Source organism: Marmota flaviventris, chromosome 10 (genome assembly GCF_047511675.1).
Source record: "Marmota flaviventris isolate mMarFla1 chromosome 10, mMarFla1.hap1, whole genome shotgun sequence".
Taxonomy (NCBI): domain Eukaryota; kingdom Metazoa; phylum Chordata; class Mammalia; order Rodentia; family Sciuridae; genus Marmota; species Marmota flaviventris.
In genome coordinates this window covers 49,897,913-49,925,573 of record NC_092507.1, presented here as the reverse complement: position 1 = coordinate 49,925,573, position 27,661 = coordinate 49,897,913, and the positions used below count along the sequence as shown (strand labels likewise).

Genomic DNA, 27,661 nt, shown 5'->3' with positions numbered 1-27,661 from the left:
GGGTCCTCACAGATCTAAGGAATCAGAAATTGGGGGTAGGCCTTATTCGATTACTATTTTAACAAGCTTTATAGGTGTTTCCGATGCACTCAGAAGACTCAAAACCAATGATCTAGATTAGTGTTTTTCATAATATAGTTTGCAATTATCTGTTAGTTATGAAATAAACTGAATTGCTACCAGCATTTTAAAAAATGAATAATTCATCATATTATAAAAAAGCAATAGTTTATGAAACTTTTGTTTCAATGTATACACATATTCCTGCATATATGCATCTGCATTAGTTGTTATAATTGGGGTTTTGTGTCCTCCAAAGGTCCTATTGGAACCGGTAGAACCGTTAGGAGCCAGGGCCTAGTGGAAGGAAGTTAAAGTCATGAAGGCCATGCCACTGAAGGGATACTGGGATGACGACCTGCCCCTTCTCCTTCTCTCTCTGCCCCCAAGAGGTGAGCATCTCCTTGGCCATGAAGTACTGGGTCATCAAAGGCCCCAAACAAGTAACTGAGGACTGAAACTGAAGCCAAAATAAAATATTTTCCTTTAAGCAGATGTTCTCAAATATTCTGTCACGTGATGGAAATCTAACTCACACAGTTGTTTTTTTCACACGTAAAATTTTAAGTTACCATGAGTCAGAGTCCAAAAGGAAAAAAAAAAACAAAACTTGATCTATATGATGACTGTAAGAGCCAGACCTTTGTCAGTTAGATCTTATCTTGGCCTTTCTTAACCATTCTACTTAACATTGCCTCATCCGAGGCATTTACTTTTTTGTATTTTATTTTAAATTTTATTTATTTAAATCTAGTTATTTTATTCATAATGTTTATCACTATTTAAACTATCTTATTTATAATCTTCCTCCCCTACTGGAATATCAGCTAATGAAAGAATGACCATGTTCCCTGCCACATTCCAAACCCCTAGAACAGTGTTTGCCCCCTTGTGACATCCACTTGACAAACACTTCTTGACTGGATGAATTTTTTAATTAATGACCTTTTAATACCTTTAAAGTGAGGTGAGCTTCATGTTGGTGATCTTGCTAAGAAAGGTTAGGCTCATGGGCCCAACCCTTGAAGTCAACCTGTTCATTTCAGAGTTAAGGACCTCAGGAAAGTTAGATAATCATATTTCACCACTATAAAAAGAAATGTTTAGACTGGACAGTAAAAATCTGATAAAACAGTGACCTGATCTACTTTCAGTTTTGGATAGAAGAGCAGAGTATTAATGTAGCAAGAGTTAAGAAACTAAGAAAAACCCACGAGATCATCCCAAAGGAAATATACAGTGGCCAGAGACATTAGGCTTGCCTGTATTATAAATATGAACCATCCAAGAAATACTCAATACAGTTCAAACTTTTTTAGAGGTTAACAGTGAAATCAAATGGATTTAAACAGGAAGGGAATGTACATTGAGAAGGAAAACATCAGAGACCAAAATAAATGAAGAGAAGAGTCACCTATACAACCCAAATAGGTTTGTTGGAGAATACGTGAGATGTCACAAGTTTAAAGTCAGAAGGCATCAGGAGTCTTTTTATGCATTTAGTGTAGAACTATCTTTTCTGAGCCTCAGGATGCCATGCATTTGTGACTGTGCATGTGACACATACCTGAGCGTGCCATAGTAAGGAGGGGGAGAGGATGCTCAACTTTTCTCCCGGCCCAAGAGTGCCATTCACAGAAGAACCCCACATCACTTTGTACCTATCTCTGCTATAGTAATGTGTTTTAAGCAACAGCAAATGTAGATGATAATATTGGCTCTGGAGTCACAGTGCCTGTGACTCCCCAATTCTCATTATTTGTTAGCTATATGTGACCCATTTCTTAATTTTTCTGAATTTGTTTTCTTATATGTTTAATTAGAGTCCTCACAAAATGTCAGCTGTGTTAATAATATATGTAAAGGCCACACCTGGTTACCCAGAGCACTTACCAGGTAACCCAGTTCTTATGTTGAGCTTTCTCACTGTTCGCAACAATCCTATGAGACAGGTTATTCTATGACAGACCCTTATTCCCTCATTGATAACCAGTGTGTGCCTTGAAGAAGTTAAATGACTTGTCCAAGAACACACAGCTACTGCGTGGTAGAACCAATATCAGAACAGTCTTAGTTGCACACTTATGTCAGGTTTCCCAGTAATTAGGTGTTACTGACTTCTAGCAGTCAGGAATTATGGAGAGTCAACAATCTATTGCCGCTCTGTGCAGCTGACCTCTCCTCTCTATCAGAACAAGGGAGAACGTCAGGACAAGCTCAGATATACTCTTCAAACAGGTTGAGAATCACATCACCAGAGTCCACATCTAACTTTATCCTCATGCCTTTGTGCCCTCCCTTTATGGCTAGTGCTTCTACTACATAAAGGGAGCTAGCTGTGTTTTACCCATTTAACAGCAGACTCACTTAATACTGTCACTAAAAGACAAATGGTATTCAATTAAGATGTGAATAAATGAAGAAAATAATGCATGAAAACGGGTTCTATAAAACTGAAAGATCAAATTTTTATAAAGTTAACTCAGTTATAGATTTATCTATTTATCTATTTATTTATTTATTTACTTTTGTGTCAGGGATTGAACCTAGGGATACATAGTCACTGAGCCACATCCCCAGCCCTTTTTATTTTTTATTTTGAGAAGGGTTTTGCTAAGTTGCTGAGAGCCTTGTTAAACTGCTGAGGCTGGCTTTGAACTTGCCAGATTCCTGCCTTAGCCTCCAAGCTACTGGAATTACAGGCGCGTAACACTGAGCCTAGCAGTTTCATTATTTTTCATATTTTATTTCTATTTATTTATATATTTACTATTATATTTGGAAAAATATAAAGTTAACTTAATAATTATTACTAACAACAATAAGAGATGTAATATAGTATTCTTTGAATATTAAGTGGCAAGCTAAAGACTGTATTGCTTTATTTCAATCCTCCTCACAACCCTATGAACTAGGAACCATTATTATATCCTTTTTATAAAACAGGGCAATCTTAACTGCTGCAGCCAGAATTTTTAACTTTTAATTTCTATATAAAAATCTTTCATATATTTTAGAAAAATGTTTTCATATATTTTATGGTGTTTCACAAACCATAAAATTCACCCATTTAAAACAATCAAGTCAGTGGTTTTTAATATATCCACAAATTGTACAACTATCATCACTGTCTAATTTTAAAACATTTTCTTCACTTCCCAAAGAAGTTCTGTATACATTAGCAATCAGGTCTAACTCCAGATACTATACATTCATAAAAGAAATGCAAATTCTTTCAAATAAAGTCTCAGTTAAATAATGTATGAATGTATATTTGATGCAATTAGTATAAAAAATTATGAGTTATAAAGGATTAAATAAGACTTGGTGGGCCACCAATAATTTTGTGTTAGCAATATCAACATTACTTTGAGTAAGGTAAATAATCAAGAGCTGGCATCAATGCCCAACTCAGATTACTGATCAAACTTGAGTTAAAAGGACTTTTTAACAGTTCTGTATTCACAACCAAATAGCAAAACTGGAAGGGAACACAGGTAAAATAGTGTATAACAATGCTTCCTTCAATATTCTCTCTGTCAATGTCAAAGAGAAAAGCCTAGGAAATTAGCCACAAAACTTTCAAATATAAATTTTCTTTTTTGGCATATATTCATGCACATTTTTGAAGCTTCCCCCCCTGCCCTTTACTGAAAAATGTACAGAAGTCATTAAAGCATAATTTAATAAATCCTGCATTTATTAAACAAAAAGGAACTCACTGTCAGTAAATGCATTTTCTTCTTCATTTTCATCACTGTCTACAGACGGTGCTTTGTAAGGAGGAGGCAGTTTCATAGGAGGTGGAGCTATTCCTTGCCTCTGAAAATGCAAAATTTGAGAGAAGGGTTAATTGCTTTTGTACAATCCTTTTCTTTGCTGACAAAAACCATAAAAAGAGAGTCTGGAAATATTTGACTGTAGCCAACTTCAGTTATAATTCAAGGATTCAAAAACAAATAATTTATTCTCTTATGCTTATGTTATTTTATAAAGGTGCCTCTTGGGATGTAAACATAGGAAGGCAGAACAGAAATTCAAAAGCACACCTATGAAGGCTGCTGACCCACCTAAAAGAAAGCATTCTTTCCCAGTGAAAAGGCAAGTATGTACATTTTCTTTACATTGTGGGGAGCTGAATCTTCTTTGTTATAAACAAAATAATTCAAATGAAAAACATTTCTAAAATAAACCTAAAATAAAAACTGCCCAATGTGTTAATTCTATAATTATTTGATTTTTTTTTTTCATTATAGAATCTACAGATTTCATTCTTTAAAAAAATAATGAAACATCAAGGTTTCCCAAATTAAAAGGTATTCATCTGTATGTAGATGGCCAAGACACATTTTAATATTTTAAAAAAGAAATCTCTGTGATGCATAAGTATTTCTGTATACGTATGCTTTCAGTTTATATTCCAATGATAGAGCACATCACCATTTGACTTATATAGATAATTGAAGTAGAATAAAACTCTATGATCAGATTACCTTCACAGGACGGAGACATTTTCTTAAACGTGGAGAAAAATAAAACATGCCAAACTTTATAGAGATCCAAGCTGTTCAGAAGAATAGGAGCCGACATACCCGAGTCCTCCACCAATACCAAAATAACTGGATTAAAATTTGCTTTGCTACAGGACCTCAATAAAGTACATTCAATTATCCTTTATAGGACAAAAGCACTAATGGCAGGATATACTTCAGTAAGTGGACAATGCCTGCTCGATTACAGAGAGCAGGCATACGATAAATTCCTCTAAAATAGAAAACACTATTTGAGACTCATGAAAGAAAACACAAACCCATTTTTATTTAAAACAATGTTTAACCAAAGCAGCCATTATCCACATTTGTAGAAAATTCAGAAATGAATAAAATACAAGAGCAATAGAGGAAGAAAAGATGCCAAGTACAAAATGCTTATTAAACAACAAGAGAATCCAGAAGGGTGATCGTTGTGTCTTTAATTTTTTTGAGTGCAAAAATGCATGTGAGTGAAATGGAGAGTAAGGGCAAATGAATTCTTTTCAAGAAACCTTTTTCTCAGAATAAGGTTATTCTTCGTCAAAGACAACATCTAGAACAAGGATAGTTGGATTTGAAAATAATGTTAAGGAGTATGAATTTTTATTAATAGATTTAAAATATATTTAAGGAAAAATTATACATTATTTGATTGGCTTCTACCAACACTCTTGAAAAGAATATAGAATAAGCATATCCAGATCTGCCTACAGTCTATATGTGGGTTGCCAAATACCTGGGGCATCCTTCTACAGCATATGGGAGAAGGATGTGGACAGCACCCAGTTCTCCCTGCAGTAATGAAGGCTAGAGCAAGGTCTACCCAGCTTGGCCAGGTGATGACCATCCCCACGAGGGTAGAGAACAAGACAGACTCAGTGGCGTCTTCCGAGGCACAGAGTAGGCCTCCCTTAAGTAATTTCTGAATGACTAAATAACTGCTTGTCATTGATGCTGCCCAGGCTCCCCGATAAACTTTTAGAAATGCAAATGATTCTTAGTACTGCATATTAATTTTATCTGATGGAGATACAAATAATTTTAGTCCTATAGAAAAGATAACTCCAAAGATTGAAGTTTTCTCGCCATATACAACATTAACCAACTTTATACCTAAATGGGAGTCTGAAGCATTTGTTCTTTCAGTAGTTGTAAGTATTTCACTCTTCAATTTTCTCTGCACCAGGCTTACGATCTCTTTCCCTCATTGATTGAGTTAAATAAATACCTGATACCTGCACTTTTTTTTTGTTGTTGTTAAATTATACTTTGACAATTTTGGAAGTCCCACTGAGATGTTCAAATAGACTCACCTTCCAGAACCAATTTAAACTATGATGCCTCATATATGCAATTCATGAGCTGTTTAAATCCACTTACATGATTTCTAGGCTCCCATAGTAAATTCAAAGTAATAAAAGAATTTTTTCTTTTTTACTAAAAAAATTTTCAATTCTGTGTTTTAATTTCTGATAGTAGATAAAAGCTGGTTCTTTGTATTTGGGCTATAAATTATTTCCCATTAGTAGCAGCAATAAATGGATTTGGTTTTATGGTCTGCCCACTTAGTGGCATTTGTTGGAAGGAGGAGATTGTTTCTGTAAGAATCTACTCTCCATGAGCTAAGAAGTAACAGAGAACATGCTTGTTATTCTCTTTTCTTTGCCTGTTTGTGGTTTTGAACTAAAAAAAAAATGTCTTGTGTCTACTGGAAACAACAGTGCTTTGACAGATAGAAGGTGGGTTTTTGCATTTTTTTATTGGGGAGGATGCTGGGGATTAAACCCAGGGGAGCTTAACCACTGAGCAATATCCTTAGCCCTTCTTATTTTTTGAGACAGGGACTCACAATGTTGTATAGGGCATCTCTAAGATGCTGGGTCTGACCTTAAACCTGCAGTTCTCCTGCCTCTGCCTCCCAAGTTTCTGAGATTGCAGGCATGCGCCACCACACCCAGCTGTGTTTTTGCATTTCTGGGTCTGCATTGTAGGACAGACATTGAAAGCTGTCTGAGTGCCTGTAGGTAAGAAATGTCCTTGCTTCTCATGTTCAATATATAATATTTTCCTATCTTCAGTATATTAATAGAGTACATGTACATCTCTTAAAACAAAACAAAATCTGATTGGCTTATAGAGAGCAATAAACATTATGGAATCTCATATTCCCAGAGTTTCTAGAAAATAATAAACTATGACTTTAGATGTGCCAGCCTTAAAAAAACCTATCTTCACAGAAACCAACAAGCATTTTTATGTAAGAATCCAGATTCACATAGTCAAAGTGATTTGAGAATTTAGAAACAGCTATACTTCTTCCTGATCTCCTTGATCTCAGTGCAGATTATAAAACAATCTTATATACAGGACTATAAAAACAATGCTACATGACACCCGCATGACCATGTGCTAGGTCCGTACTCACATGTATATGTTTGAATATATATCTGAATTCACAAATATTTACATATCAACCTGAATATTTTCAGTGTTATGAACTGGATATGAGATGACTCCCTACCACCACCACCAAAAGCTCATGTTAGGCAATGAAGCAGTGTTCAGAGGTGAAATGATTAGAGTGTGAACTGTCAACTAATTAGTGGATTAATCTATTGATGGATTACTAATTTGAAAGGAGTACTGAGCTAGGGGGTAACTGCTGGCAGGTGGGGCATGGCTGGAAGAAAACGGGTCACTGGGAGCGTGCCTTGGGGGTTTATGTTTTGTCCCTGGCCCCTCAATCTTCTGCTTCTTGGCTGCCATGAGCTAAGCAGCTTTCTTCCTCTGTGTCCTTTCAACATTATGTTCTACCTCATCTTGGATTCTGAGTGATGGAGTCAGACAACCATGTACTGAACATTTGAAACTGTGAACCCAAAGAAACTTTTCCCTCTCTTAGATATCCTTGTCGGGTATTTTGATCACAGTGACACAAAGCTAATACAACCAGCCAATTTGAAGGCCTAGCACAATGTGAAATATGACTGACTGAACACTGTATTATTTGTTGTTAAGAATAATCAGAGCATATATATATATATATATATATATATATATATATATATATATATATTTTTTTTTTTTTTTTAATATTCTAGGTACCATCAGGAGGTTCACAAGAAATCATTTTGTTCACAAGGTCCCCCTTAGACCTGAAATCTAGATCTTTACTGGGACTAGATGAATGTTCTAACATCAATCTTACTGAGTTATAATACATAAAAGAAAATGTTCTCATTTTCAGTACAGCTGGTCCCCAAAATATGATGGTTTGACTTTACAGTGGTACAAAGGCAATACACCAACAGGAGAAACAGTACTTTGAATTTTGATGTTTTCATGGGGTAAGTGACATGGTACAGCACTCTCTTCAGAAGCCAGGCAGCAGAAGCAGCAGTGAGCACCGCTCTCAACCATGGGACCACAAGAAGCAGCAACTATACAGTACGTAGTGTGGCTGAGCTATCATGTTTGCTTAGGTGTGTTAAATGCACTTTCAACTTCCAATATTTTCAATTTATTATGGGCTTATTGGGACATGACCCAAATGTAAATTGAGCAGCAATTTACAATGTATCTCTTTTATAAGTCTAACATTTTTATAAGTTTAAAAATCTTCATTTTTAGGGTCTCTGCCAGAGACAACATTTTCATTTGATGATATTCGGGGGGAAAAACATGAAGTTGACTAATTGTCAAGGACTGGTTCTCCAGTAACAAATCTCCCAGCTGTGAAATCCATTCACAGAATACACAAAATAAAACTTTTAAAAAATTGGGAAGAAAATATAAAAGAGTTGTTATAAACCTTCAGTAATTTTACTTTTTTTTTTTTGGTAGCAAGATTGAACCTAAGGGTGCTTTACCACTGAGTCACATCCCCAGTCCTTTTTATTTACTTTGTGACAGGGTCTCACTAAGTTGCTGAGGCTGGCTTCAAATTTGTGCCTCAGCCTCTGGAGTAGCTGGGAATATAGCCAAGACCTATAATCTTGATTGCCTCTTCTTTCAGGCTCTACATAATGCAAAACAGGTCAGAAAATACTGAAATGAGGCATAAATGAAAGACAAGGAATTTGAGACCTGCTAATTGATTCTTTTTTAGTTTTTTAGTAACTCTCTTATTTAAAAAAAAAAATTTAATGGAAATGACCTCAAGCTAAAATTTCTATTTCTAACCTACAGCTATTAGGAATGAGTTCTGGGTGATTTTTTTTATTGCCTTCTTTTGTTTGTCCATAATTCTAGAGAACATATATTGCTTTCATCTTAAGGAGAGAATAATGCATAAAAGAATTTCTTCTGATGGTGATAACTTTTGAAGAGATGGATCAGTCACTACTTGAGCATACTGACTTTGGAAAGGGTGTGCTCCCATGGTGCCCTGGGAATACTTCTATTAATTACTAATTTTATTTCTGTTCATTTTTTCTGCACTTTGCCCTCATCCGTGTGCCTCTTGGAATGCAGGTGCTTCATCATTCCAGAATGCAATAAGTGGCTTGGCACATGAGATGTGATTTCAGAGAAAAGGAAAATAGCAAAGAGCATTCTGCAGTCGCTAAACGCCATTCTGTAATGGAGATGTAGACTGGGATACGATTTCATACAGCCTCAGCTTAGTGGTCAGTTGTTTTTCTTTGTAATGAGGAACTTAGCTGAAGACTGACTGCTAGTAGTTTTGGACTCCTACTAGATTCTCACTAAACACAGACAGCCTTGCTATGTATTTGGCTTAATGGAGCTGGCCAAAGTTGATATCAAACATTTAACCTTTTTCTTCCTGGGATCTTATGTGGGAGCTTCCTGATTTAACTAAATTACCTGCCAGAAGTAATTAAATTAGTAGCCTCTTTATTTAACTCTGTGGTGCCCACAGACACCATGTCAGTTTCATTTTAGGTATATCTCTGGACTGCTACACAGTAACTGGCTGAGGTTTCCAACAAATATTTGATGAATAGTCAGACCTTCAAGTCAACATTATTAATCACTAAGATTCCAGGAATACGGTAGACTAAATATTCTGAGAAACTCTTCTTATCACACAATAATGGATAAAATTTCTAAAAAGTGATTTTGTAACTTTTCCAGGCCAAAAACAACCATAAATCTTAAATGAGGAGGTTTAGTGGAGTACAGGAAGGTGACACCTGCCTGGAGGATATGCATCTATCCCTGGTGACCTAAGACCAGAGATTTCTGTATTTAGGATTCTGTATTCATTCAGTAAACTTGTACTTCATGCCTATTAGATGCCAGGCAATTGAATGAGACCATGATGTCCTTGCCCTCATACAGCTCACATTCCAAACCCAAACCCTCTCATACATGGGCCTGTCAAGTAGCAGTCACTGAATTCTATCTTGTTTGTCTTGCCTTGCTGGAACGTAAGCTCTAGGAGGGCGGATGATTTTTGTTTATCTTCAACAGCTTCACTGCACTATACCGAGGCATGACTGACATATAAAAAACTGTGCACATTTTAAAGTGCACAATTTTAAACCTCAGTACAATCAAAATAATGAACATAAATGTCACCCCCAAAAGTTTATTTATGTCTCTTTTTAAGTCCTTTCCAGACCTTCATCTGGCACCCCATTCCTAGGAACCACTGATCTGTTTTGTTATTATAGATTATATTTTCTAGACCATCAGAGGAACACAATTATATATATCTACTCATTTTTATCTAATGAGAGCTAAGAATTTATTGAGTTCCAAATGTCCCTTTGAGGTCAAGAAAGATGGGAAGTTGGACTAAAAATATCATCTTCCACAGGAAGAAAAGATTAACATTAAACAGATACATGAGGTGGGAGGGAAAGGGAGAGAAAAGGGAAATTGCATGGTAATGGAGGGAGACCCGCATGGTTATACAACATTACATATAAGAGGTTGTGAGGGGAATGGGAAAATAAACAAGGAGAGAAATGAATTACAGTAGATGGGGTAGAGAGAGAAGATGGGAGGGGAGGGGAGGGGAGATAGTACAGGATAGGAAAGGTAGCAGAATACAACAATTACTAATAGGGCATTATGTAAAAATGTAGATGTGTAACCGATGTGATTCTGCAATCTGTATTTGGGGTAAAATTGGGAGTTCAAAACCCACTTTAATCAAATGTATGAAATATGATATGTCAAGAGCTTTGTAATGTTTTGAACAACCAATTAAAAAAAATTATAAAATTAAAAATTAAAAATAAATAAATAAATAAAAATATCATCTTCCCCAACCCTATCCCTGAAAATAAAGCCTGTAACTTCTAAAAGGTTGAGGAAATATTCTGCCAATGATTACCTGCAATCTGTACGGAACACTTCCACAAAGAATAACAACAGTCTTCTAGAATCTACATATTATTTGTGGAAAACCACAGAATCTTGATCACACAATATGTGCTACTGCCAACCCGAATATAATCTTTGTGATTACAATCTAAACTCAAGACAAGAGTCAGCTGTCATTCTTTTCAAGAACCCTTTCCCCAAGTCCTCATCAAAGTTAGCATCTTCATTGTACCCATGTACACATCTATAAAGTTTTCCTATGTGTACAATTTTATTATGGCTTTAAAAAAAATCTACCATGGATAAAGATAAAAACAGATCTAACAAACCAAAACATCTGATCACACAAGATTGTAGGGATATTTACTGGCTTTGGCCTTGCTTAAGGTGGAAGAGAAAAGGAGAAGAAAGATGTTCCTTATCAGTTTCATTCAAGTCCAGATACACCCAGGTTGGGAGACTTGAATTCATTTTATGTGTGCAGCTCAAAAAATTCCAAGCCAAAATATCAGGTAGACACAAAAAAGAAAGCCATCATGCTTTTACTAATATTAGATGAAATAGCTGCTGGGACATCACTATATACCATATCTACATATTAATATACACATCTATTCCCTAGGAATGTATAACAATTTTAAACTTATAGGGACCTAATAAACTTGTTTGAAAATGTGTAAATAAAATTTTTAAAAGCTACATAAAAATAGACTAATTTTAACATCAAGATGAATGAGCATTAAGTTATGCTACCAACAACAAAAACTTAGTTAAGTATATATCTGAATAACTCAGTTTGACCCAACAACTTTTGATAAAAATGTGAATCTAAATAACATAGCCATTCTTCTTTTATCAAAAATAGAAGGACATTTACAATAACCAACTACGTACTAGGCCACAAAAAGGTCTCAACCAATGTCAAAGGACTAATATTTCATAAACAACAATCTCTGATTATAACTGAAATGTTAGAAATAAAAAGTCCTTTAAAATATTCATATAGACAGGTAAAATACATTTGTAAATAAACCTAAGTAAAGAGAAATCATGCTGGAAGCCTAAAAAAGATTTAGTACTGGGGCTGGGGTTGTAGCTCAGTGGCAGAGTGCTTGCCTAGCATGTGTAAGGCACTGGGTTTGATTCTCAGACCACATATAAATAAATAAACTATTAAAAAAGTAAATACTATTACAAAAAACAGTACTGAACAACAGAAATTCTTAAAATCTCAAAATGTAGAAAATGTGGGACTTAGAAAAATTTATGGTCTTAAATTAGTATTTTAGAAAAGAGAAAGGGTAAAAATTAATCAAACTCTGCAATTTGGTGGGGGTTGAGTAAATGGATGGAGCCCAAACAAAAAGGGCAATATAAAAATGAGAGCAAAAGTGATTAAGCGGAAAATTGACAAAACAGAGAAGATCAACACAGTTCAAAAGTACTTCTTAAAACAGAAAAACTACATGAAATATTACATCTGAGACTGAAAAAAAGATAAGGCAAATCATTATATTCAGAGTAAAAAAGAATTATAGCTGTAGCAAAGATGATGAAACTTATGATAATATATGAATAACTTTATGCCAAAAAATATTTCAAAATGTGGGGGATATAAAAATTCCTAGGAAAAAGTTAATGACCAAAGCTGACTGTGAAAAAAATAGAAAATCTGGAATGGTTCAACAACTATTCAATAACTGAATTACTACTTTAAATTTTTCTCATATAGAAGACACAGGCCCGCAATGGCTTCATAGTTTTGTTTGACCAAACAATAAAGGAACTGGTAATTAAGATGTTATACAAATTCTCAGAAAAGTGAAAGAGGAAAATATTTCAACTATTCCTTTTAGTAGTTTAGCATAACCAAAGCCATATAAATGAAAATTTCCAGGCCAATCTCATTCATGACCATAGATGCAAAAATCTTGAAAGTATTAATACTAGCAATGGTAAAAAAAAAAAATCTTGATCAAATTAAATTTAATTCATGAATTCAAGGGTAGTTCAACAATCTAAAATTTATAAATGGAATTTACCACATTACAGGATTCAAGAAGAAAAAACTTATACACATAATTATTTCAGTGAATGCAGATAATATGTCTGATAAAATTCAATGTCAATATCATTCATGAAGAAAATTCTTAATGTTAATATAAATGTTAAACGGTACATCTTTTATTGTATATTTATTATATTTATAATTTAGGTAGGACAGCATATGTGCAGGGATAGAAAAGTGAGTGACCAAATGAAACTCAAAAAGAGACTCCCCTTGTAACCCAAGTATTGACAGAGTTGCAATGTAAATCAGTAGGTAATGGAGGTCCTATTTTAAACAGTGGGACAACTAGTTATCTTTATGGGAAAAAGTGAAAATTTACCCTACCTGATACCATATCCTAAAATAATTTTTAGGTTAACAAATTCTATTTGACTACAGGTGGGAAAACAGGAATGGGTGATTAACTCTGATTGAGAGTCAAGTGTTTCATAACAGAGATGACCTTTGGTCTGTTCCTTGAAGTATAAAAAGGATTCTTTAGGAAAATTAATGTGAGAATAAGCTTCCAGGCTGAGAGAACCAAGTCACAGAAACTCCCAAGTGTGAGCAGCATGTTCTAGGAATGGACCAAACACTGGTCCAGCTGAATGGGAAAGAGAGATACAGACAAGGATGGCTGACTGGTCTTTTATACTATTTTTCTACCTATGTTTCCCCAGGTTTCTGGCCTTCGTCCTGGTGAGAACCAGCTATGTGCACAGGGAACAAATACTTACACAAAGCATCTACACTGACAGTTATCAAAAAACAAACATTTTTATTAGTTACAGCTCAAAAATGCAAGAAGAAACCATAAATATTTTTAGAAGCTTGAAAGGTTCAAGTTACCTTTTCCTTTTTTTCTGGAGTGTCTTGGTTCTGGATTTTGGCGATTTTGTTGCCCTTATTATGTATGTTAGGAATGACCTATGATCACAGAAAAAAAAAAAAAAAGGAGGGAGGAAAAAGAATAAGTTCAAATGCCAGCACATTACAGTTCTTACTGTGCTGTTACTGTTTTTCAATTTTATTGATTCTATAACATTAGGATTCATTTTGACAATTATAAATGCATGAAATATAATTTGCTTTAATTAGTCTCTAGTACTTAGCCTTACTCTCCCCTCCTCCTTGCCTCTGATCCCTTTCCTCTACTCTACTGATCCATGTATTATTTTTTTAAAAAATTAGTGTCTTGTGCATATACATAATGATGAGATTCACTGTGGTATATTCATATATGTTCATTGGAAAGTTAATCAGATTCATTCCACTATTTGTACCTTGTTCTGTCTTTTCTCCCTCTCCCTCAAATCTCCTTCTTCTCCCCTGATCTTTCTTTTATTTTGATGGAATTTCCTAACTCCATCTTCTTTATCTTCTCTTTCCTTTTCCCCCTTAATTTTAGACTACCTTCCACATATCAGAGAAAATATTTGTCCCTTCACTTTCTGAGTCTGGCTTCTTTCGCTTAGAATTATAGTCTCCAGTTCCATCCATTTACCAGCTGTTGCTGTTGTTTTGTGGTGCTGAGGATATAACCCAGGGTCTTATGCAAGGTAAGCAAATGCACTATCACAGAGCCACAACCCCAGTCCTTCTTACTCTACTTCTTAAAACAACAAATACTTAATTAACTTCATGACTTCATCTAAAAGTAAAGATATGAGAAGTACAATTCTAAGCAAACAATAAAAGTTTGGAAGTTTGTCAAGATAAATGACCTCAAAATACTGTAAAATGTAGATAGATAGATATCAGGAATAAAAATTAAAAGGTTTGTGTGCATGGATCCAAAAGATAATAAAGAAGACTTCATTTCATTTTCCAAAGTAAAATCTGAATGCTGACCTAGGTGTTCTAAAAGGACCTAATATATAGTTGCATTCATTAAATGTTTACAAATAAATGAAGTTCAATTTTATAAAAAGATTTTAATTCTTAATGATGCCAACAACATAGACTACTTTTTGACTCATTTCTTTTTGTAAAACTAAGAAAAAATCTTAGAAAAATATAATATTTTTGGTTATTCTTTTAAAGCTCTTCAAATGGTTAATAGCAATAGTCACCCTGATGACAGACATGAAAATTAAAAAAAAAAAAAAAAAATCACTCTGCTTTCTTGGAAAATTAAGAACTGCCTAAATGCCTATCTAGACAAAATTTAAAACAAAATAATCTACTTCTCTCTAATTGCAATTTTTTATATATATTTAATACATATTAATATATATATATATATATATATATATATATATATATATATATATATATATATATTTGTTTGTAGATAGACACAATACCTTTTTTATTATTATTTATTTTTATATGGTGCTGAGGATAGAACCTAGTGCTTCACATGTGCCAGGCAAACACTACCATGAGCCACAGCCCTCTAAATGCAATTTAAGATTAAATTTTCTTCACTTTTACTATGCTAAAGAAATAAATCAATTCAGAATGAATGAGAAAGTCTCAGGAATATTTAAGAAGAATATAATAGTAATGACTTGTTAGCATATAAGTCAGTGTTTCCTATCTGAACAGACACTATAATAGTGCTTAGTATTTATTTCTCTATTCAATGTATACAACAACCTAAATCAGAGATTGGCAGGTCTATAGAAATTCATTTCTTATCCTGAAAAAAATCTTAAAATAGAACAATGCTAGTCTACTTTTGTTTTTTGAATAGAGGAGAAATATTTCTGTATGCTTATTATTAAATTTAAATTGACAAAATGCTCACAAAAAGACTACAACTTTTGAGAAAATAGAAGACAGCATATTTCTTGTAAAAGTAAAAAAATATATATTTGTATGAGATTGATAATGCAAAACATGCATGTGCCAAAAAAACAGGTGCCATTATGGTATTAAGGAAGTACAACTGGACTATAAGAAGAAAATGATGATAAACTTAATGAGCTGAAATTAAACCCAATTCAAAAAATTTGTTTTGGAAATTTAAAAAAATGTGATGCAGTTATGTTATTAAGTAAAAAAATAATGTCTTGGCATATACACTTCCTGTAGAGGAGTACAATATAAGTCATGGGTTCTGCTCTCAAATAAGCATTTGCCAAGTAAATTCTAAACACATACAGAAATTTTTCCAACATGCTGAAAATACAGTTGAGAATTTACAGAGAGGTTTAAAAGGTACACATAAGATGATCACCACTCAATTCATAGTATCGTGAGAATTTTTATGTTACTATGGCACTTTTAGATATTGGGCCTTTGATGGGCATAACATTAGGAAATGACTTTTTAGGTTTTGAGGGAATTGTTCAAAATTTAATGCAAACGGGTCAAAATGATTAAGGTAGCCAGGCACAGTGGAATATGCCTGCAGACCCAACTACTCAGAAGGCTGAGGCACAAGCATCACTTGGGCCCAGGAGATCAGGGACAGCCTGGGCAACAACATTGTGAGAACCAATCCCAAAAATTAAACAACAACAACAAAAAAAAAAACAAAAAAAAAAACTAAGGCATTGCCTATATTTTTTATTCCTGGATGGTCTATATGACTTGCACCAATAATTAAGCCAAAAGAATCATTTTGCGAAGTATTAAACTTGGTTTGTTTCCTTGCCTCATTCAACAGGAATCCTTTTGTGCTAAAACCGAGTTAAAAATAGAACAAGTCATAGACATAGTTTTAACACCATCCATAGGATGTACTCCCTTGGCTGGGACCACAGACTACGGTTCAATGCTTGACGATCGGAGTGCACAGTGTGGCAGCCTGTTACAGCACACGGAGGGGAGAAGTGATGTGAGTGTAGCATGATGATTAAGAGGTTTTCTTTTTCTTTTCTTTCTTTTCTTTAACAATTGAAAGAAATAGCACTGTTCATGTCCTCCAAGCAAGAAATTTCCACTTCAGCTCACTAGCAAAGGCTGGATTGAAAACATGGCCTTTTTGGCTGACTCTATAACCTGTTTAAATGCTTTGAATATTTTTCAGTAGGGTATTCACACAGTTGGCCACATAAATGTACAATTTGATTGACTCATTTTTACTCAGAATTTATTTCTTGGGAAATGACATTTGGCAAAGAATAATCTGGCCAATTTTCCTATTGAATTCAGTTTCCAGAAATAAAAGTGATGGCCTCAACTACATTCTCAATAGTATAAGAGTTAAAAACTGAATTCCAAAAAACCTAATTAAATTTCAGATTTTATGAAAATGAGAGGACTTTATTCAGTTCACCCTCTCAGTTTGGATGGTGTAAGAACAGCACTAAGAATGGAAGGCTGTGTACTGTGGCGCAGCACCGAGCCGCTGATGGGAGAATGGGAGAAGGCCGAGGCCACTTCATACCAACAGGTTACAAGAATGCTGACCTACCCCATCAAAGCCTCCTGCTGGGGCAACCAACCATGTACCTGCCAGTTCAAAACGTTCAAAAGCATGAGACTATATTGAAAAGCAAATAATTTTTGTTAAATATGCAAAATTTTCTACTGTTCAGAAGTGCCAAATTTTGAACAACTGTTCTTCAGTTATAGGATTTAAGGATAACACATCTGCAGCACATTGCAATATAATATGATACAACCTGCCATTGACACTTTCATGTCAGAATTTCAATTCCATACCAGATAACTAATTACAGAAGAAAATTTTTAGAATCAAATTCTGTCTTTCTTTTTTTTTTTGGGGGGGGGGGGCGGGGTAGTGGTACTGGGGATTGAACCCAGGGGCCTCACCCATGTTCTACCACCAAACTACATCTCTGTCCTTTTTTATTTTATTTTATTTTTTTGAGACAAGGTCAAACTAAGTTGCCCAGACTGGCCTTGAACTTGTGATCCTCATATCTCAGCCTCCCGAGTCACATGTGCCACTGTGTCCAGCAGTACTGTCATTTTTTAATTCAAATTTCCAATAGAACATGCATCATTGTCAACATGTCTGCATTTTCATATACTTTAATAAATATATAGAACATTTGGTGGTATCTTTAGAATGTGTTTACACCTGACCTTCTCTATGTTCAAAGCATTTCATAAACAGAGTAACAGACTTAGAAAAGTGAAATAACTTGCCTTCAAGTTAGCAAAGCTGGTAAATAAGGAATTGAGAAACTAAAAACAGGTCTGTTTGCCACCAAAGCCTGTGACTAAGCTCAATGCACACTGTAAAAACTCAAATTTGACCAAGAGATCAAAATTGGGATGAAAAATCAAAATTGAAATTAATGACTAAATTTGTATAAAGCAAATACCTTTTTCTCAAAAATAATGTAGCTAAGTAACAAAGAAAACACTTATAAAATATTTGAAGGTAAAGCTTGATTAGAGAAAGAAAGAATATTATTAACCTTTTGGAAACAGAAACTAAAACTTACTCTCGGAGTAGGTGACAAGCTCTGAACCACGAACACCACGGGGTTCCCAGAGTTCTTAATGGCCTCAACTGCTTCATTGTGCGAGGCGTTCTGCAAATCTACTCCAGACACCTGAAACACAGTGAGTTAGTCTGACTGGAAAGGCATTAGACATCGTTGGTAAGTTAATTCAAAGTTCGTGTAAGTTGAGAACAGCCAGAGTCTATTGATTACACCACAGCCAGGAAAAAAAATAAGATTGGCCCACAAAATGCTTTGCCTTTTTTAGAAAAATAACACTTCAACTTCATGAAAATTAATATGACAAATACATTATTAACAACGGCCCTGGTTAAATATAATGATCCAAAATTGGTAGAGCATGGTACATAATTAATTCCCTTTGTATGGCAATTGTGAAATAAGTTATTGTGTATGATAGAACTTTAAGTTCTCACTCTTGTCATTAGCACAGTACACAATTCTGGGGGTGTGGCGATTGTGGAGAATCTCTTTCTGGACTTTTGCTATCTCACCATTAAACTGACAGGAATATTTTAAACCAACTGCCGATTATCACAATTGAGTAGTTGAATATTTTTCAAATTGTGTTAAAATAGAAGTACCCTAACAACATAGAACACTTTTAGTAAAAGAGCCTGTGTTCAATAAATTTGGGTAACTCTAAAGGGTTCCTTATTATAGAAAGTGGGGAAACCTAACTTGTTAACACAGTCTACGTACCTCCAAGAACACTATATTAAGCAAACATAGTTAACACTATCAATGTTAACGCTGTAAGGGGAGCAAGTTTTGGTCATTTTCTTCACTACCACATTATTATTGTGTTTAAGAAATGTATTTCACAAGCACAAATACAACTCGAACACTCCTCGTTCAAAAAATTCAAAATCTGAAACTCTGTAAAGCACTGATGGGTTACTGCAATTAGAAAACTCCATACCTAACTAAGCTCATGCAGCAGGTTACAATTACAAATGCACTAAAAATATTACATAAAATTACCTTCAGGTTTTGTGTGTAAGGTATAAATGAAACAAATGATTTTTGTGTTTAGGTTAGAGTCCCATCCCCAAGATAGTGCAGCATGTATTTGCAACTACTCCAAAACCTGAAAAAATCCGAACTCCAAAATACTTCTGCTCTCAAGCATTTCAGATAAGGAACACTCAATCTCCATAACCCCCGATTTGTCCACACAGAGCAAGTTGATGTAGTTCTTTGATTTAATCTTCATGATGATGTCAGTAGGTTTGAATTCTCAATTCCAATTTATTTGGAAACTAAGAATAAGGTGGGACTAATAATTTATTGGATTTTGACCCATGACCCCCAGGGCCCTTTGCATTCTACCAGAAACCATAAATCAAGGACAAGCAGATTCTTGGATGAGAGATACCAACTATAATGTCATCTAATAAATCTAGCACAAGGAAAATCACATTCCAATCCTATGACATCTCTTTGCTTTGATGTGCCTTTAAAATTTGGCCCCTCCAAAGCCCACCACACGTAGACCATGGATCCCCCCTTCCCTTGATGGAGGCTTCAACTTTGAAGGGTGGACTCCTTTCTCCAGGCAAGCACACATATTCCACTGAAACACAATTATAAACTTTAGAGCTCATTAAAGACTTGGGAGAAGCATAATGCTCACCATCTGCCCAATTCTATATAGAGCCCCTTTTTAAACTGTCATTTTCAATCAGCTGAGGGTTTTTGTTTTATCATATTATTTGTTCTTCTCTACACTTGAGAAACTCACAAATTGTAATACAACATCTGAACTAAGGCATATAAATAGAACAGACCAATTATATATACATGCACCGACACGTGAGGAAAGGTCTTCTAGCTACGATTCTTTTACTGTCTCAAATATGTTTCAAACAAAAACAATATTTTAGCATCATTTACCTCAAGGATTTTATCTCCAGTTTTAAGTGCATTTGTTTTTCCTGCTGGACTATCTTCTAGCACTTGTTTGATGAATATACCTTTAATTTCCTCTCCATTCTTCAGGCGTTTTATAACCGTTTGTCCACCAACAATACTGATACCAAGAGACACATTGGGTTCTCTAAAAATCTCAACACTACAACAAAAGAGAAAAATAAAATCCACTCATGAACAAGTTAATTTTTTGCACTGTAAACATTCAATGTATTCCATATTCTTGTGACTTGTTTTATAAAAATAAATTTTCCAAATATATTTTTACAAATGTTATAGGAATTGTACCTAGTTCCAAAATTACACGATGCTATCAATTTATGACAAGTGAAAGTTTATGTTCTAAAATAGATAGATCTCTAAAACATAAAAACAGCTCTTGAGGTTTAGAGAAGGTTTAGCTAGGCCTCAAAACTTCCATCTCCTATTACAATACGTTTTCTGTGATTAGTCCATCTCCTTTATATCCATTACATTAGCAGAGAATGGACTGAGAAAATGAGATGGGTTAAAACATCAAGAAAGTCACATATGCCATTTTAGTAAAAAGCTCAGACTTCTAGAATAAAATAAACTTATCACTGAGAGGTTCACAGCACAAAGTGCTACTCCAAATCAGAAGGTTAACCTTGTGGTTCTTCAAACATAACACAGATGTTATCTGCTCCTAAGGCCAGAAAGTTTTCTTTTCTTTCCACCACCATGTCATTTTAAAAAGAACATATGGAATAAAATTTGCCTTTGTAAATATTATGGATTTTGCTTAAACCATAGAGATATGACCAGTAATTAACTCATATAAAAACGGAACTCAAAAAACAGCTCCTAAGAGTTTTTAAGACAAAACTCAGAATTCAATTGCAAGAAAAGAACAGACGGGCTGGGTGGTGCTGGAAGAATTAATAATGCATAAAGAATGGAGAAAGCAGCTAAAGGAAGACTTTTACCTTCTTAAAATGTGGCCCTGGTGAGTACTTAAAACAATAACCATAATCAAGGGAAGATCAGTTTACACATTGTTAGTTCAAACAAGGCACAGAATTGAACTCCCCACCAGGGGAGGAAGGAAGAAAAACCTACAGCCATGGTCGCTGCTGTTTACATGAGGGCAGTGTCACCATATCTGAAACAGTGCCACCCAACCCACTGAAAGAGGCAGAATAAAGTACATTTAGTCCATTAGTTTCTACCATAAATGGATATTAAACTATTTCCTCTGAAAAAATATCAAAGATTTTCCTAATATTGGTCTTTTATTCTGGCTAAAATTACTAGATAAAACAAAATGAAACTAAAATTTAGGCCATCTTACATGTAAATTACCACAATTGTGCAATCATTAGAGTGTGACTAAATAATGCTCTATTACGACAGAGGAGCATGCAGAGAATGTGCTTCTATACAGAACGCCAATAATATCACCCACATACATTCTTGGTGGACCCCAGTGGCTGAAGTTTGGTGTTTCTTCTCCTTCACCTTCTTCTCTCTCAGGTAACTCACTGAGGGGGAGAAAGGAAAAAAAAAAAACCACAACTTTTAAGACGTACTCTTATTCTGAAAGGTTTGTGGAAAGTTTTGAAATTGCACAATCTATACTGTTTTAGTCTGCTTTTTCACTGCTGTGACTAAAACACCAGACCAAATCAATTGTAGAGCAGGAAAAGCTCATCTGCGGGCTCAATTTCAGAGGTCTCTGTCCATAGGAGGCTGGCTCCATTCCTTAGGGCTCTAGGTGAGGGAGAACATCATGCCAGAGAAGTGTGGCAGAGGGAAGCAGCTCACATGATGATCAGAAGGCAGAGACAGACTCCACTCACGAGATACAAAATATATACCCCAAAGCCACGCTCCCAATGTCTACCTCCTCCAGCCATATACTATCCACCTTCAGTTACCATTCAGTTAATCCCTATCAGGGATTAATTCACTGATTGGGTTAAGACTCTCACAACCCAAACATATCTCCTCTGAACCTCCTTCCATTGTCTTACACATGAACTTTTGGGGGATACCTCACATCCAAACCATAATTACTGCTAAATGGTTCTTAATTTTAAGCTGTATGTTTGTGTGTGCTACGGGGGATTGAATACAAGCCCTCACACATGGTAGGGAAGTTCTCTACCACCACCTCCAGTTTTTTTGAGATAGGGTCTTGCTAAGTTGCCCAGGCTGACCTCAAACTTGTAATCCTCCTGCCTCAGCCCCCCCATGTAGGCAGGATTACAGGCATGTACCACAATGCTCAGTCATTTTTATGCTTTCAGAATATTTCCATCAATAAATATACAAAAGAAACATATATTGTTTTAACATTCAACACAACAAATCCTCACATATAAGAAAACCATAGAATGATTATTGGTGACACTCTACATGTGATTTTTCTTTAAAAAAAACTGTTCAATTTGTACAATCTCACATTTGTTTATCAATAGGTAAAATGTTTCTTAAAACTTAGTATTACTTTGCAAGGGCTATGGGTTATTAATGGAAAAGCGGCATATAGAGGGCTACTAGGGTGCTGGTAAAGTCCTATTTCTTAATCTGGAAGCTGGTGATACAGATATGTTCACTTAACTAAAATATTTATTATTTATACATTTTTTCAGTATGCATTTCATACTTCAAAACACATATTTAAGATAGAGCACTAATCTCCAGAATATATAAAGAACTCAAAAAACTTACCATCAAAAAAATAAATAACCTGGGGCTGGGGTATGGGTCAGCGGCAGAGCGCTCACCTAGCACATATGAGGACCTGGGTTTGATCCTCAGCACCACATAAAAATAAATAAATAAACTAAAGGTATTGTTTCCAACCAACTACAACTAAAAAATAAATATTTAAAAAATAACCCAATCAGGGCAGGGGTTGTGGCTTAGTGGTAGAGTGCTCGCCTAGCACACACAAGGCACTGGATTCGGACCTCAGCACCACATAAATGTCAAATAAAGATATTGTGTCCATCTAAAATTAAAAAAAAAAAAAAACCAATCAATAAATGGGCTAAGGAACTGAATAGACACTTCACAAAAGAAATACAATCGATTAACAAATATATGAAAAAATGTTCATCATCTCTAACAACTAGAGAAATGCAAATCAAAACTACTCTAAGAGGGACTGTGGTTGTGGCTCAGTGGTGGAGTGCTTATCTCACATGTGTGAGGCACTGGGGTTTGATCCTCAGCACCACATAAAAATGAATGGATAAAATAAAAGTATGTGTCCATCTACAACTAAAAAGCATACTAAGATTTCATCTCATTCCAGTCAGAATGGCAATTATTAAGAATACAAGCAATAATAAGTGTTGGCAAGAATGTAGGGGGAAAGGTATTCTCATACATTGCTGGTAGGACTGCAAATTGGTGCAGCCATTATGAAAAGTGGTATGGAGATTCCTCAGAAAACTTGGAAAAGAACCACCATTTGACCCAGCTACCTCACTCCTCGATTTATACCCAAAGGACTTAAAATCAGCATACTACAGTGACACAGCCACATCAGAGTTTAGAGCAGCTCCATTCACAATAGCTGAACTATGGAACCAACCTAGATGCCCTTCAACAGATGAATGGATAGAGAAAATGTGGTACATATACACATGGAATATTACTCAGTTTTAAAGAAGAATGAAATTATGTTATTTGCAGGTAAATGGATGGAACTAGAGAATATCATGCTAAGTGAAAAAAGCCAATCCCAAAAAACCAAAGGCTGAATGTTTTCTCTTATAAACAGATGTTGATCCATGGGAGGTTTGTGGGGAGGTAGGGAAGAATGAAGGAATTTTGAGGGCTGAGGATATAGCTCAGTTGGAAGAACTTTGAGTTGAGGAGAGGGGTGGGATGGTGGGGATGGGAAGGACAGAAGAATGAGACAGACATTATTACCCTATATACCTTTATGATGAAAAGCCAAGTGGATAGTCCAATCAATATAAATGGACATAAACAGGTAAATATACCTCTTTCATAATCACATCCCTTTGTAAATCATTTTAACCTTAAATAATTCCCATTTTTGTATTCCATGAATATTGTGTAGTTTACAGAGAAATTTCGTAATTAAAAATCACATAGTTAAATTTATCTATTTGATACGCACATACTCCCAGCTACCACTCTCATATTTTCATCTGTCAAGTAAGGTCAGTACTGAACCGCTGAACTGGGTAACAAAAAATGCTGAATTACAGAGTAATTGGTTATAACAGAAATGTGATCTAACAGGCTATAAATATTATCTGAAGAAGAGTTGGGAGTCCTAAGTCAAGTCTAACCTGTTTCATGAAATGGATGTGTGACTTTACACTATAAAATAAAATAATGCCAGATACCATAAATAGTGTTAGCCTACACAAAAAAATATAGGCACTATCTCTTCTATTTTATTTTCATAAAAAAACCCTGAAGGAAGCACAGCTGGATGGATTATGTTGTTTTACACATGAGGAACTGAGGCTCAGAAAATGTTCAGGAATACCACATAATCTCATAAGCTTTGGACAAGTATCCAAATCTTTGTTTCAGCACATACTGTCAATGCTCCAATTTTCTCTGAACTTTCAAGTCCTATTAAAAAATGGCAACACACTATCTACCTGCTGCTACACAGACTTTTTAGGAAATAATAGCCATAAGCCCACGTGGAAAGAAGCTGAATGATACAGATCATTCAAACATCAGTTTTGGGATCATTATGCCTCAGATACTCCTGGTTATTTCTTACCTTAGCCAGTCTAATTTTCATGAATTAAAGGATCATAATATTAGGATGGGGAAACACCTTGAAAGACATTTGCCAGTTACTTATCTAGTATCTTTTTCTCCCTTTTTCCTTACCAACATAACTTCTCCTTTATTTCAGGTAACACCATGCCCACCTTGGGAAAAGAATACAATTTCTGAATTCCTTCAGCTAAGGGAACAGTGTGCCATTCCCTGGTAAGCATGTGAAAAATGGAAGTCTCTGGACGAGGTTTCCAGGAAAAGCTCACTAGAGAGAGGATTGGCCGGCAAGAGCCTTCTGCTCTGTGCCTCCCCTTCCTCTTGTGTAGAATGTAGAGGTCCTAATGGGGAAGTGACCATCTTCAGATCCTGAAACAAAGAGGACTGATTTCATGTGGAGCAACGAGGAAGAGGGGGGAAAAAAAAGAGTTGAAGACCCTGACGGCAATAGCACAATATCACCTAAGAACACCTTCTGTGGCCCTTTTTACATGGGAAAAAAAAAAAATGAAGGCCCTGTTTGCTCAAGCCACACTATGTGGGTTTCTCTTTATGAGCAGCTGTCTGCAATTCCTAAACAACACACTCACAATTCCACAAATGTATGTGAATTGTAACTTGTCCTATCACGATTGGTCTTTACACGTGTAGGTGTATATATTCATTGGACAGTCTTAATCCTGGCATAAACTTTCATATTTTGATGATCTTCTCTAACAGTAACAAAGAATAAATGAGATACGATTAACATTTAACCGACTCTCAACCAATATTCATTCTCATTATAATTTTTTCACTTGAATTCATATAAAATATTTCCACCTTACCATAAATACATCATTTTTTTAAAATTTAGTACCATCTTAGTTCATGGTATTGATATAATTTAATGTATATGTCATTTCAATATATAATACACTTAGATTATGTCCTGTTTTTTGGAATATGGACATTACTGTAAAGAATATCTTCATGTCCTGCTGTATTCTAGAATTGAAGTCTCCTTTAAATAAATGTTAATTGAAGTGAAAATGAAAACTAAAACAACCTTAAACATCTTCTCCATTTTCCACTTTTCTTTTACACGGGGAAAGGAAAATAAACATTTTTACTATGGCACATTTATACTATCATAAAAATTAATTTCATCAATTAAAAAATCTAAAATAGAAGGGAAACTAAGCTTTAATAAATATTACAGGTTATTTGTTTTTCTAATTTAAATAGTAAAAACCAAAAAGTTTCTGAACAGCTGGCTCTCACACACAACATAAGGGAGTACAGGAACCACTCTGTCTCAAACATGAAAAATTGAGTTTTGATAAAGTATGTAACAAAAGGATTATTCTGCTCAAAGAGACTCACTAATTTTTTTCCACAGTTTACTGCCCGTCTTCAGGGAGTGTGTCTATACATATTTTATTCAGATTATTTCATACCTAAGGAGGGATGAAACTTGTGAAAATTTATCCATACAGTACAATTTGCTCTACAAGTGCAGTCATAACAGATGAGCAAGTATACACACTAAAGGAGTCAGTTAACATTAGTGAACTCAACTACCTTTCAACCTGAATTAACATTTAACTGAGAAAATAAAATACTTACACTGTACCCATTAAAATGCAAATCTACACAAACATTTGAAACATTAACAAGAGATTTCTAACCTCAATTTTTATAAACTGTATTGTAATTAAAGATGATAAATAGTCCTATCAGTTAAAAATCTCACATCTTAAAATAATGGAACTTTTCAAACTCATATAACATAAAACAGCAAGAGTGAACCCTATGTACTCTGGGAGATAATAAGTTCATCAGTCACAATAAATGTACTGCCCTAGCAGGCAATACTGATAATGGGAAAAGTGACACACGTGTAGGTCAGGGGTATAAGGGAAATCTCTGCACTTGCCTCTCAATTTTGTTGTGAATCTAAAACTGCTCTAGAAAATAAAGTCTTTAAAAAAAAAAAAAACTAAACTTTTGCCTCTCACATTCAACCAGAATTTTTATAGACTTTTTCCTCCAAAGGAGTTAGACATCCAATTAGCCTTTCATTCTAGGCTTTCATTCCATATATAACAAATGCCCAAGGTTATTATTCTTTACAGATTGGGGAGAAAAGATGGAATACTCACTTAGTGAGCAAGCAGACATTAATGGCAAGACTTGATCATGATATACAATCTCTTTGCAAATAAAATTTTCATCATCATACAAGATTCCAGATAGCTAAGTACTTCATAGTTTACATACTAAGCCTTATAAGGGTCAAAAAAACTCAGCATTCCAAAACAGCAGATGCAGATAGAGCTCTGGTTGTGACTAAGCAATCTAAAGATTTTTTCTCTTTAAATCTAGAATCTATACGGCAGCTTTCTGTGATATATCACAGGGAATATGAATGTTTGGAAGCTGGGAGAACGAGTGCTGGTGTTTTCCAAACTTATAGGTTTATTTATACTGATGCTGCACTATGCTTTTCAAGTTGCAAAGCAAATTATTACCTGAGACCAGTACATAAGGAATTAGGTATTCCCTTACACTCATATTTAGAATGACACTGCCATACTGTGTGAAAGAAATCAGACACAAAAAAAGATCTACTGTAGGACCAATTTACATTTGTTCTAGAACAGGAAAAACTAAAT

The 27,661-nt window shown here is 34.9% G+C and overlaps 1 protein-coding gene across 7 annotated transcripts in view; it reads right to left on the bottom strand.

The window, feature by feature from the left end:
- The window catches only part of Patj (PATJ crumbs cell polarity complex component), a 387,785-nt gene that overhangs the window by 222,057 nt on the left and 138,067 nt on the right, over positions 1-27,661 (bottom strand). For all 7 annotated transcript variants that reach the window (XM_071617901.1, XM_071617905.1, XM_071617899.1 and 4 more), the window contains exons 23-27: positions 21,692-21,763; positions 20,226-20,403; positions 18,309-18,419; positions 13,789-13,866; positions 3,783-3,882 (exon numbers count right to left, since the gene is read on the bottom strand). In XM_071617901.1, coding sequence (XP_071474002.1) covers positions 3,783-3,882; positions 13,789-13,866; positions 18,309-18,419; positions 20,226-20,403; positions 21,692-21,763 — 539 coding nt within the window. The remainder of the gene's footprint in view (positions 1-3,782; positions 3,883-13,788; positions 13,867-18,308; positions 18,420-20,225; positions 20,404-21,691; positions 21,764-27,661) is intronic.